Source organism: Coloeus monedula (assembly GCF_965178545.1).
Source record: "Coloeus monedula genome assembly, chromosome: 2".
Lineage (NCBI taxonomy): Eukaryota > Metazoa > Chordata > Aves > Passeriformes > Corvidae > Coloeus > Coloeus monedula.
Genome location: NC_138782.1, coordinates 47,633,554 through 47,647,575, shown reverse-complemented (window position 1 = coordinate 47,647,575; position 14,022 = coordinate 47,633,554). Strand labels below are relative to the sequence as shown.

General features: G+C 46.9%; 1 protein-coding gene across 2 annotated transcripts in view; it reads right to left on the bottom strand.

Moving 5' to 3' along the window:
- SLC35F3 (solute carrier family 35 member F3) overlaps positions 1-14,022 on the bottom strand; it is a gene marked incomplete at both ends in the record, with an annotated part of 168,555 nt that overhangs the window by 10,236 nt on the left and 144,297 nt on the right. For both annotated transcript variants that reach the window (XM_082302588.1, XM_082302589.1), the window contains one exon: positions 1,186-1,405. In XM_082302588.1, coding sequence (XP_082158714.1) covers positions 1,186-1,405 — 220 coding nt within the window. The remainder of the gene's footprint in view (positions 1-1,185; positions 1,406-14,022) is intronic.

Sequence of the window (14,022 nt, the reverse complement as noted above, 5' to 3'; positions counted from 1 at the left end):
GCCGAGCTTTTGGCAGGTACATTTTGCAACCATCCCCTGAGCAGCCTCTTGGCTGCCACCACTGAAAGGCTGGCCAAGCTCTCCTGCCAAATTCTCCTGCCAGAGAGGAATACTTCCTGAAAAGTTAACTCTCAGCTGCTCCATACAGCAACCTCTTCTTAGCACTACCAGCATGGGTGGGTGAGCAGGGAGCTCCTCAAGCAGTGAACAGGAGATGGGAATAATTGCAGTTATTGCCGTTGATCTTGATTATTAATTACTATTAATTGGTGCAGGAAGGCGGGAGGGACCCACCTTTTCCCTGCAGTTGCTCCTGGCCCTGGCAGGAGCTCCTTGTCCCCAGGGTGGTGGGTTACCCACCCACCCACCCATTCTGCTGCCAAAGGACACGATGATGTGCTGAGGGCTGCTGGAATGGCAGCAGGGTCAGCAGGGAGCTGAGGGCTTTTCTGATAAACCCTCTGCACGTGGCTGTTGCTGCTGCTGCAGAGGCATTTGCGTGGGGTGCAGAACTAAAGGTGTAAGCAAACATTTGAGGTGCCACCAGGAGAGCAGCCCACAGCTGCTGGCCAGATGCAAGTCCCTGTGGACACCGATCCTCCCTCAGTGACACATGCAGACACACGTTTCGGCCACAGGTGGGCGAGGGCAGCCCAGCTCTCCTCTCCTGTCCGCAGCTGCTGCTACCTGACATGGATGCAAAAGATAACTGTCCCACCCTGCAAGCCTGCTGTCACACATAGAAAGGTGTAAAGGGCCCTGTTAAATTCCCAGGCTGGGACCAGAAGGGCATTGTGTGTAGCCAGGACTTGCAAGAATATGCAGTTAGAAACAACCAGGTCTGGTGGCAGCCTGGGAATAGTCACTTGGAAGGCATTGGCAAAGGCTCACACATCCACAGCAACACAGAGATAGCACATATCCTTTGTGACACACTCTGGAGCAAGTTACCTCTTTCCTGAAGCAATATGCACAAAGGCACTGGGCTGGGGGAGCCAGGGGCTCCAGGAGATCACAGGCACCTGGGAAGGCTGCAGGGAAGGATGCATCCCTGCTCTGCAAGGACTTCTGTGCCTGCTCAGCTGTCTGCATGGGTGCTGCTTGACTCAGCTGGCAGGAGGCAAGGGGTAAAGGAAAGACACAAGGGTGAGGGGGAAGAAGGGAGACAGATAAGGAGTCACTTACCCTCACTCCCATGAACCTGTCCCTCAGAACGATCCATGAAAGCAAGAACACAAAAGCTTTGTTGCAGCAGAACAACACGGAGACATCCGTAGTGTTTATTTTCTTTATTGCATGTAAGTAAAGGTAGTTTGTGAGTGTCCAAAGAACACCAAAGGGTGCTGCCTTGGTAAAAAACACCTTCAAAGTCAAGCCATTGTCTCCAAAAAATCGGCAGCACTCCCTAAAACAAGGAGAGAAAGGCAGTGTTATTACATAAGCCAGTCACAGTCTGCAGCAAATAGATGGCTTTTTTTGCTCCTCTTCTCTTCCTCTGGGGAAAGAGAGGCACACACCTTAAAGAGGAGAAAAAAATCCAAGTTTCAGCTTCTGCTGCAACAGCCAGCACCTGCACAGGGTACAAACAGGGAGGGGCTGCAAACATGGGAGAGGGCTGCAAAGAACAAGGGGAGAGGTGACAACAGGAGGTGAAATCTCACTCTTTCCCCAGTCCTTTCACATCTTGAAGCGGTGTGGGGTCATCCTCCTCCCTTCACCCCTGTGGGCACCAGGATGCTGAGGGCCCAGGGTTGGCAGCAAAGCCCCTAGCTCCCTGCTCCTGCTGAAGCCATGGGAAGCTGGTGCCCATCCGATCTGCTATGTGGAGCTTGCAAGAAGCCTTGCAGGAGTCCGGTTTGGGGTTTTTCCACTCAAGGGGTGGGACCTGGCTCAAATCTCCAGCACCATCAGGGCAGGAGCAGGAGGGGGTGGCAGGCAGCTGCCTGCTCCCACTGGGGTGAGAACATGGCATGGTAGCACCAGGGGACACGCTGGATCAGCTGCAGCAGCAGTGGGGAGTCAGGAGCTCGTGTGTGCAATCCAGGCTGGGGATGCTGTGAATCCCTGAGCAGGAGGCAGCCTGAGCAGGTTCAGCCTTGGCACAAAGAGCAGAAGCACCAGCAGTTTGTTTGTGTCCCGAATGTGGCAGTGGGCAACAGGACACAGGAGGTGATGAGGTGCAGCTTGGCCCTGCTGGCAGAGTTGGGATGGGGCTGCAGGGGTGGGGGGGGAGACCTGCCTACAGCGTGTTCCTGCCTGGCAGCAGAGCTGGGAGCTGCCGACTGCATGGAAATTCAGTAACACAAAGAAGGAATGAATCAGCCTGCGGGGCTGGACTGTGGCCAGCAGCCTGCAAGGTGTGTGGGGGGCAGCCAGCACAGTGCCCTGGCAGGCACTGCCATTGCTTACTTTCAACCTGCAAACTCCCCAGGGCCCTGAAGTACTTTATTGGGGTGTTTTGACAAAACCTGAGCAGAATTAAATTTCCCACTGACAATGATGGACAAATAGGTTTTCACTGCTGGCATGAATTTCAAGCTGTTTGTTTCCTGAGACTGGGCATGTAAAGATCATTATTTGGACTCTGATGAAAGCATTGTTTTGATCCACTTTCCTAGAAGACAGGGCTGTACCAGATGAATACCCAAAAACCCCCGCATCCATTCTTTGAGGCTAATCAGATCTCCCCATCCACAAGTCTACATCAGCCCACAGCCCTTCTGCTGCAGCAGGTAGAAGACTGCAAGGTAGAGGAAACACATTTTTTGTGTTGATTGGGTTTTGTTGCCTGCCAGTCCCTTGTATCAAATCATAGCTATGCAGAACTTGCCCGTCTCTGGATGTGATGACCCTGTACTTTGGCTGCCGTACATGGACACTTTCTTTTGAGCTGCTGGTTCTGCACTGTGTCACTCAGTGTCCCTTGTCCTCTGCAAAATTGCCTCCTGGCAGCAGCCTATTCCCTGCCACACCTGTTAACTGCCTCTCCGTATCAGTAGAAGAGCTGCCCATCTACACCACAAACCCCAGCCCAACTTCTCACCTGCTGGAGCCGTGCTGGGCTGTTCAGGGAAGCTCATGACCCTGACAGGTGCTGCCTATGCTCAGCATGTGGCCTGGATCCATTCTTCCCTTCCACAAACACTACACCCACTTCAAGTCCGGCCTTCAGTCCTGCACAGCACTGACTGTACCAGCCACTTGCCACAGGCGACACCGGGAGTGCAAAAGGAAGCAGACACATTGCAAAAGCCAGTCCCAAACTTCATTAGAGGCTTAAACCTGCTTCCTAAGACACTGCGAGGGTTTGACTGCCAGGGTGTCATAGGCAGCCAGCCTCATGCTCTGAAAACAAAATACACAGGCACAGTTTAAATTAAATGACGTGAAACAAGATTAGTATGAGAGGAACAGAAACGCTGTACTCAAATGAAAGGACAAAAATGGAGTTTATGTTGGGATTCATCCTGGGGAAAACAAATTCCTCCTGCCAAAAATGTGCTCCTCACACACAGAATTGGCTATCAGTATTTCATATGCAATAGAAACATGTGCTTTTACTGTCTTGTGGGCCTGATTCTTGTTTAGTAAATACCACTGGATTCATATGATATCACAGCCCAGATCCCTGAAGCATCCACTGTAGTGCCATGACGCCGCAAAGGACAGCCTTGCCCTGACATGGATCATGACCCTGAGCTGCAGTGCCCACTTTGGGAGACTCCTCTCTCTGCCCTATACAACAAAGCTTCCTTTTAGCTGCTTTGGCTGGTTTCACCAAGCGTGAATTGCTTTTCGTAGGCTGGCTCCAGCTTTCAACGGAAACCTCCTTATGGCAGAGATTTCCTTACCCAGCCCAGCTGTAAGGAAGCTTCTCCCCGAGGACTCCTAGGGCTGTGGAGGGTGCTGCCAGCCATGCACCCACATCCACAGCAAGCCCTATTGTTCCAAACAGGGGCACTCCTGCAGATGGGTTAGATGGCTGCCTTGGACTGGCGTTTTCAGTGAAGTACAAGGAGCATCTGGGAGAGTGTGGCATAGTTTGTGCACCAGAATGGCTATGTGTCATACAATGAACCTCTCACAATTAATTGTCTCCCCAGGTTTGCTACTGCTTACTGGGAAAACTGACTTTTCCTTGGTGCCATAGCACAGCTTGTGAAGCCACACCAGGAAGCATTTGATGAAGAGAGTTGTCTGGGAGTAACAGTAGATAAATAGTTATGGGAAGTGCGGCAGGACTTTGGTATAACCTACGCTGTAAGCTCAAAACAGTCAGGGATGACTCCAGAAAAAACAACCTTCAGCTTAAATATTTTGACAGAACATTTGAACACAGCTGTTCCTGCTGTCCACTAATTTCTGGGCCCAGCACAGACATGGGCACATCCCCTGTGTTAACCCCCACACTGTGTTAAAAGAGAAATTTTCATCTAAGATTGACAAAACCTATTCCTGGTCACATTACCAGAAATCCTGTGCCTGCTGCTCTCATCTGCCTCCTCAACCTGAAAGCTGCTTTGGTGCTCTCTTGACAATACAGTTTTGCTTGCTGGGATCACCCTGCTTTGCCCACAGAGTAGTGGGACTTTGGGTGTGGACAACAGCCAGAGAGCTTAGAGGAAAAAGTTGATACAAAGCTCAGGTGTACCCTGGCCCTGTGAATCCCCAGGTCATGCTGAGTGTGGCCCCTCTTTGGCAGAGAAGCCGCCCTGAAGAGCCCTTCTGAGATGATCTCCCCCTTAATCTCTGTAATCCTCTATGTGAGGAGTAAATTCCTACAAGTGCCAGGCTGTGTGCAGATAAGGTGGGAGCACACAGCAAGGAGCTGTGGCATTGTAGGGTGTAATGCTGTATTTTTGAGATAAATGATCTTCCTGCATCATTTTCCTCAATTCTGCCATCATGAGCTGGCGCTCCATTGTAATCACAGCATTTGGTTTAAAATGTAAATACAAGGCATTAACAAAGGCAACAGCCAAAGTCTGTGTAAGACTGGAATGGACATGTCAGAGGGAGGATACTGGAAGGGAAATGTACTGGCTCAATTGTTGCAGCAGCAATACAAAAAAGTTTCCTTCCACCCAGAAGTGCCACGTCCATGTTCAGCCAATCTGAAGGCTCAAGAGTGAAATAAACCGTGGGATTACACTGCGGGGAGGAGGTCTCCACGCGAACAGAAAGCACTGCAGCCTGGTTACACATGGCCCTTGGGAAGTGTTTCCAGTGAGATGTGGCACAGTGGATGTGCTCGCCAAGGGGTGCTGCTGAGGGCACTGCTGCAGCAAGCAGCCTTGCTGTGTGTTGGGGTAACGGGATGGCACAGGTGAGAAAGAGGGGCAGAAAGTCAGCCTGGTCACACTACTCTTCCTCAGGATGTCAACTGGTAGGGGTGACAGCTGGGAGCAGAAGTGGCTGTGTCGCTTTCAGGGCATCCTATTCATGGGAAGACAACAATGAAGGCAGATGGAAACTTGCTTGTAGTTTCTAAAATAAAGCAGTGGGCACCACGTGGCACCACTGAACTCACCTTGCTGCTGCTGTGGCACAAGCTCTCCACCGCAGCAGCCCCCATGCAGGGCTCAGCGAGTCCTGACCAGCACCCAGGCAGGGCTGTACATGCCAGCGGTCCTCTCTCCCAAATCGGGATTCTGGTCCCCTGCCACTTGTCACTTCGTGGTCTGTCAGCTTGGCCTGAAGGAGATGTGTAGTGTCACTTGGAAACAGCATGTAGCTGCTACAGTACTACAGGAATTGGGGTAAAAGATACTACAGGAAAGCCTAAGGCACAGCAATCTTCCTGTTGGTGTCTTAACTCTAAATTGTTTGCTGTTTTAGTTGTCATGTACTAGATCTTGTTCTTCCTCATACTCTTTTTAGTGTGTATGTTCATTAACCCAGCAAATCACAAATTACCTCTACCCCATTAGGCAGGTCTCCAGCACAATACTAGCAAAATAACTCCATCACTGGAACCAAGCATCCCCAGTGAAATAGATCAGAAGTCATCAGTGCCAAAATTCTATGCTAAGTAAGAGTTAATTATATTGAAAGTAGGTGTTGCAGTCAAATAAAACTAGCAAATAAAATATGACAGCAAAGCTCCACTTTTTCCCCACTGAGTTCACAATTACCTATTTAACACTATTCACCTTCCACTGCCTGTTTTGTCTTTAACCATTGCTAGGTAGTCTTGATGTTTCCCCACTTCTCCGAACCTCGAGAAAATGAATTTATAAAATTTTGCCAACTCTAGAAGGAATGCTTTTTTCCCTATTTTGAGAAAAAGAAAATCCCACCTATGAAGAGGAAAGGCAGACAAGAACCAGAAAAAGTACACACAGTGTGCTGCCCCAGGCCAGGGGTTTGGTCTCCTGATACTCCTGCAGAACAAACCAGTGCCAGAAAGGTTTGTAAGCCATTGAAACTGCCATTACATCTTTGGGAAATTTGCAGCAAAGTAGAAAATTTCTGGGAGTAATACACATCCTAAGGAAATACTTTTCACAAGCCAGTTATTTCTCCTTTCCAGACTGTTAACTTTCACTAGAATTATTTCATTGTCTCAATGTTCATACTGGAGCCTTTTTCCTGAAACCAGGTTTGGATCTGCTGTTGCTCTTAGAGGGTAGTATTTTTTCTTTGTAGACTGTGCTTCTTACTTTGACCTTGCAAGGTCTGTACCTGCAAATTGAATTTGGCTAAATTGCTTCTGATTTTCAGCAGAGTGAGCATCACCTCCCTGGAGCACAGCAAAGCCACCACTGTGCCAGTGAATCCGTCTTCTTGATTAGAGATTGGCAGGCAAAACATGTTTTGCTAATCCCTGCACCAATTAGGCCTGCATGGATAAATAATCTGCAGATGTGCAACAGTCTTACATTTTCTGTTCAATGTACAAAAAAAAAAAGACATGGACTGAAATGTCATGCCATGTCTTGTGGGAGCACTCGCAAGCCAGTTGTAATAAGCAAAAGCAAAGCAGACAGACAAGATGCCCTGACAGTAACAGGAGAGAAGGAAACTAGACTCAAGTTTATTTTCTCCCAGTGAAAAAAACCCACGAGGACGTTTTTGTAATTCATCCTGTTAGGACCACAGCATCTCTCACACATTAAGTGGAGGTAAGTATGACTGCTGTACAGATAAAAAAATGAAAGTTAACTCAATATATTCTTCAAGAATTGTCTCCAGAAAAGTAGATGTGTTTTGCAGAAAAAAGGATCATGCCTCCAGCTCTGCTTCCCTCCCCTTTGAGCCAGCACTGACCCAAAGGGTAGCCATGACAAAATCAGCTTCTGAGGTGGGTGGATTTCAAAGCAGTGGGAGAAAAGGGTGAGCTCATTAAACCCATCTTACAGATGTGCAAGCTGGGGCACAAAGAGACAAAGTCACTGGATGATTTAAAGTGGCAGGATCAGGGCTGCCTGTTGATTGCACCTTCAGAGAGATGGGGATTTGCTTTTCCTGCATGTTTATTTTATAGCCAGCTCCTGTTACTTATCAAGACAGTCCCTGAGTGCCTTTTTCCTGAGTCACCACAGGTTCACATGCCAGCAGAACAGTTGCACAGAGGCTCCTGTGGTGTGTCCCAGATCATAAAATGCCTTGAATAAACCTGCTAGCCTCAGCACTTCGCAGAGAGATGCCCAGGACTCCTGCCATGGCTTTTATTGCCTCGCTGGTCTGAGGCTCCTACAACAAAACCTGTATACCCCTGCCTGCAGCTCTCCCCAGGAAAGTTGCTTTCCAGTGCTGGGAGGGCACAAGCTTCTCCTCAGCTTCCATGGGGCAGAAGTCTGAGACCTGTCCTGGGTGTGCTGGTGGGCCTTGCCTGCCTTGCTGCCTGCAGTACCTACTGTGGAACACTGTAGCCCACGACCAAGGACCTGTTGCTCTTCAGAGATGTCTGTACTTATCCAGTCCAGCCTGTCTGTGCTGGGGATCTGTCTGTGCTGCAGATCCTCGCCCTTTGGTCTCTCATTATACCCTTCCTAACGGGAATGGCAGCCCTGCAGCCCTGGCAGTAACATCAGCCCCAATGACAGCACTGGTTTCTGGAGACGGATGCAAAGGGTGGCTTCTCTAAAATACTCTAATGGCTTGTTAATGCCTATCATCTCATGCATATTTTTCTGTAAGCATGTTATTAAATGCAAGAAATTACCATAGAAGCCAATCAAGCATCCAGCTGCCACTTTTAAATATCTGTGCCTGCGACTGACCATTACTTGTTTCTACACTTAGTTTGGGGCTGGTGTTCTGCCTCTAAACTTCTATCTGTTCTGGGAGTTTCCAGCTCATATGCAGAAAATATATTCTGATAGGCAATGGAATGAGAAAATTGTCTTCTCTTAAATTAAACAAAAGTAAATGAAATAAAAAATCTCCAGACTGACCTTCTCTGAACTAGAGAGGCAGAAGCAATTGGTTTTGCTTGGCACTGTGCACGTGCCAAGCTAGACGTTTGCACAATAAATGCTCCCAGGAAATGCTTAGCTATGGATTTACATAATACACCAGAATGGCTCCAAAAGAAGCAAATAATACAAATCTTACAAACCACCTGAATACACATTTTCAAGACAAGTCTTAGCACAGACTCAGAAGCCTTAATGAGAGACTGTTTAAACTAACATTTAAATAAAAAAAGTTTTAAAGAACAAGACCGAACCACATTTTGGAAAATGCAGCAAGTATTCCTGGCAAGAAGAAGCTTTTAATGTGACAAGATGCCCTCAGCAATCAGGCAGCTGAAACGATAATGAATTATCCAACGTTTTCTGCCTTTACACCCCAGAGGTACCCAGAGCCTGCAGTACTTTATGCTCTTCTAGACAACTGGCATTATACAAATAAAATGCAAGACTGTTGCTATGTGCAAGCTCCAAACACCCACAGACCAGGCAGGCATCACACTTGAACACAGAAATGAGCTTTTTAGTTACACTCAAAGATTGCTTTGTAGAGCACCGTGTTTCTGAGCCCATGAGAAATGAAACCCTTGACTTGACCTGGTGTAGCACTCAGCATTAGCCTCAAATTTTTGTTAGAGCCCACCAGAGCAGTGGCCAGGAGGTACTCAGACTGGACATTCCCCTCCACAGCTGCAGTGCCTGAAGCTGAGAGGGGCATGAGGGAAATGAAAGCTTCAAAGGTTCCTGGGGGTTACTGGCATGCCCACAGTGCAAGCAGAGGGAGAGCTCCTGCTGGTGTTTGGGACAGGGCTGGAGGATGAGCTGGAGGGAACTGACCCATTTACTCGGTGGGGTGTGATGAAGAGTATGTCTGGACCCACTGCCATGCTCAAATGGAGTACAGGGAAAGGACTGTCAGCTCCAACAGCACCACATACAGCCAGGCACAGGCAACCACGGCAGGGTGTGAGGAGCAGTTAATGATCTGTATTGAAGCTAATGACAGTCCTTGGGGAGCTACGGAGCAAGCTGAGAAAATGAGCAGCAGCAAGTCATCAGACAGTATTTACTCAAGAGTTCAAAAAAGCCCAAGAATGAAATAGGGAATTCATAACAGGGCTCTGTAATTCCCTTAAACCAAAAAATTCTTGCCCAAAGCAAACATTGCATTGATTCTTTAGATCCAATTTATGCAGTGACTGTGGCTGGCTATTTGAAGATGACCATTGCTAGTTAAAGACTGCTCTGCATTACCTCTTCCTCCTCCTGGGTTCATCAAAGAGTGACAAAGACAGGGAATGCCCAGTTCAAGGAGCATGCTGGCACTGGTGAGCAGGTGTCCTTAAGGCCTTAGCCCAGCAGGAATGCTCCTGCTTGTACCAGGCACCTAATGACTGCTGCCATCCTCAAAAACAGGATGCTGACTGCTTGCAGCAACTTAGTGCTAATGAATTCAGACCTTCCTGAGGATCTCCCTCTGCACCAGTCATGTGGAAGTGGCCTGGGGTTGCTGGGTCTCCAGAGGGACCTTTCCCCTGAAGGCTCTTGCTCCTCACTTTTATCCTGTGCAGCTGCAATTAGAAAAACTCTTTGGGCTCTTCCTGCCTGAAGGGAAGGCCTCTCACCTTTGCAGGTGCAGCTTCTCCCAGACAGGGAGCAGTGCAGCACCACAGCCCCTCAGCATCACCAGCCTCCCCAGCCACCTGGGCCCAGCTGTGGGGGACACACTCCAGTTCTTGGGAAGGGCATCCCAGCTATCAGAAGAGCTGCTTCAGGGCCCCTTTTCTTGCTCACAGCAGGTGGGTGTTGCACTAAGGAGCAGGGGTTGTGTTTTGGGTGGCTTGGGAGATGCACTGGCACCAAAGTTACAACTAAACTGTGTCCTGCATGGCGCAGTATGAATGAGTTTGCTAATGTTGGCCTTTAGTTAATCAAACTGTTTTTTGGAAGAAAACCCGAACCACAAACCCACATTATTTTTAATCCACTATAACCCAAGTGGATTAGGCAATTCCCTGCAGGTCCCAGCAGTTTGGAGAGGCACTTTAAGCAATGCTTCAGTACTTCATTTACTGAAAAGATGAAAAGCATGAAAAGCCTTCCAGGGAAGGCACTTGGAAAGGGCACCAGGAGGCTGAATTTCAGGTCCATAGTGATGGTCTATCACAAATTTTCAGTATGAGCTTGGACGAGTGCCCCAGCCAGCCTGTCCCCCTGTGGCAGTGGGGTATGAGGGTACAGGCTCGCTGTTATTTCCCAGGGCTGTGTTGAGGTAAATGCAGTCAAGCATTTGTGCAGCATTCGGCGTGTGGTGAGGGACAGCATACACAAACTGAGGCAGAGAAAACCTAAACATTAGACTCTCAAGGCTTTGACTGCCGGAGTCAACATCATCACTGCTCTCCGTCATCATCCAAAATTTCCATTGACGTCAGTGGATGTTCTGGGTGTGAAAGGCCTGCAGACTCTGAAACTGTGCAGCAATTGCTTGTGGATATCTTAAGCTTGGCCTGATGTGATTTATATCCAGCTTGTCCTCTTCAGCTGTGACCTGAACCACTTAGTACTTTTTGGAATAGTCAGAATGAAACTTTTAGGAGAAACTGGCCAGCTGGCCTCCTGTAAATTGGATTTTTGTAGTGGTTGGCATAGGCAGACCCAAAAAGTATGCAAGAATAAAATGCTTTTCTAGTAGTTGCTGTCTTGGCTTCTGTGCTGTGCTGATACAGAAACAGGGTGCCAATAGGAGGGGGAGCAGTGCTGCTGTGTCTTGGGAGAAGGAACAAGAGGCAAAAGAAGGAGGAGAGAAATATCTCGGTAATAAAATTGGCTATGCAAACACCTTGAGACAGCTGTTACTGAAACGCATATATATACCCTCACATACATATTTAATTTGTACCTTTATGCCTCTGGATTGTCAGAGACACTTTGTGTGGAGATACGGCTCCAGCTGGGCAAAGCCCTGTTAGCCCTTGCTGCTGGCACTGCCAGCCTTGGGCCAAAGGCATAAACTAATCAACTTCATAGCCCAAGTACTGATTGTTCAGCACCATGATGGGATACTGGGGATTGCTGGGAACAGGAAGGCATGTGAGTCAGGAGATACCAAAAGGCACACCATTAACTTGGCAGCTAGTCTGAAAAGAAAGAAAGTCATACAAAAAAAAGAAAGCTGAGAGTTTGCTGACATAACAGAGTAGCTGACATTTACAATGCACAAATTGCCCCTAGATGCATTAAATAAACGGGATATAGAAGGAAATAATCTTTTCTAAATACTTGTATTTGTGGTCATTTTTAGAGTACGTCCTCTCAAGAACAGGTGAATCTTTTCTGTTTGAAGTTTGTTTGACTTTTTAGTTGCACTGCTGATGTCCATTTAACACAAATCCAGAGCACTCTCTGCCCTGTACTCCCTTACTTTCTGTTCTTCAGCAAAGTCATCCCAATCCTGCACACAGCAGCACAGCAAGGAGGGGACCATGGAAGTGGAGTGAGGAAGTCTCAAGACTGTGATGGCATCTATACCCTCATCCCAGAGCCTGATTGAACAGCACCCTCCAGAGCACAGCAATCTTTGAAAAGCAGCCTGTGAAAGATTGAGACATTCAGCAGTCACACAGTCACATGAGGTGAACGAGTACAGCTGATGAGTTTGGTGCCAAAAGGAGGGGGTGTTAGAAAATATGATGTCCATCGCTTCTGAGATTGAGATTTCTAAGCAGCTTTCCTTGTTTTGACCTTTCTCCCAATAGGCTAATCCTTCAGAAAACACTGATGTTGCTAGTTGCATTAAATTTGTGCAATGCCTTAGTATAAATGGTAAAAACAGAGCAATATATAACAGAAGTTGAATGGCTTTCATTTCTGCTACTGGGACATTAAGGTCTCTCAAGTGGCATACAGTAACTGAGAATGGCTTGAAATCAATTACCTGCTGTCCAAGAGAAACATGAAATTTTACGCTCCCCATATAAGCACTTTGTTGTTTGAACAGTAAACATGCAAATTAAAAAATACTGACACCTACTGAATTTTTAAAGGACCAGACAGTGCAGAAATGGAGCCATAGTACCTGAAATGCCAAGAGAATGTACTCATGAAGGATTAGGCAGATATAACTCCAGTGAAGAGCTGTCAGAACTTGTGTGGTTTGGATTTTTGAGGGCAACATCTCCTCTACAATGTTGTTCTACAAATGTTGGTTGAGAAGTTGTACATGTTTATTTTCATTCAATTTGCAGGGAAACAAAATACCCATTCACTGAATCAGAAGCTTCTGAAGAAGGGTACAGGTTAACAAAAAAACTTACAAAAATACTGAAATAAGTTTTAAATTTTTTTGGTTTGAACAATTTAAGTGAAATTATTCTTCTTAATTCCCAGTAAATATCAACTAAATCTATAGTGGAAAATAATGGAGGCAGCAGAAAATAATAAAAAAAATAGGCCAGACTGTACTGTACTTGGAAAGTGGTTTTATTTTCATTTCCCACCTGTGTATGCTCTTGGATTTTGCCTGTCATCCATTTGGAACAAGATTTCTTTTAAAATTTCAAAATGCATCCTAGAAAGCAAAGTCTATTAATGACCCTTTATACTATCCCTTAACAACTCTTCTATGTGACTGCATGAAAGGCACTGCTGACCCAAGCTACTCAGCCAAGAAAGCGCATTCTTGAAGAGAGGGAGGGGAATTTTTCCCTCCATAGCCTTACAAGATAGTTTATAGTTATCTTCATAAATAAGACCTGCAGGAGGAAATATTAAAAGGAAATAATAAAGCTGGTCATGCACATGCCATTTCAGGAGCCTTGTCTCTGAGGAATTTTCTCCTCCCTACTTTTCAGAGTAATTAAGAAATCTGTAAAATTACATGCACATATGCATATGAGGATCCTATATAAAAGCAAAGTTTTCTCTGAAGACTCTTCTCAAGACACAAGTGTACAGAGCAACAACTTCATTTTCTTTCTGAGCACGAGAGGCAGGTCTACAGTATAAATACAAGGCACAGTCGTCTTTCAGTCTTCTTGCACTCTGAGGGGTCGACATCTTGATAGTTCGTTCAAGCTCTTTTTATGCTTATGGGTTGATGGGCCACTCATTGTTACATGGTTCAGAACCTGAATATCAGTTTCGTGATCCATAAATATGAAGGCTGTGATCTTTTCCCCTTTATAGACTCCAAAGAAGTGAGCAGGATACTGAGTTTTGTGATAGATCCTCCCTCCAGAGAGGAAGTTGAGTTACCACAGAGCAATTCTAGGAACAAGATTTGTGTCTGCTTTTGCAGCTCAGAAAATTTCCAGCTCCTTCCATCAGCTCCTTGCAACTCCCCAGACATCCCAGGTGAAAAGCCCTTGATGTTTCAGAATTGTGGAAGTAGGTAACCCTTCCCTCTCCTCCTCTGCTCAAGCCAGCACTCTCCAATTCCAAAGAAACTACAACCGGTTCTCTCCTTGAGAGATATGTCATTTTCATGGGAGAAAGGGCTACCTGTGGGTGGAAAAGGTATCTCCAGAGGTCTGCCATTAGCAGCTGCATGCCCATCTGCATCTCCTCCAGCATGTGGCCACTAACACAGGAGAACTACGAAGCA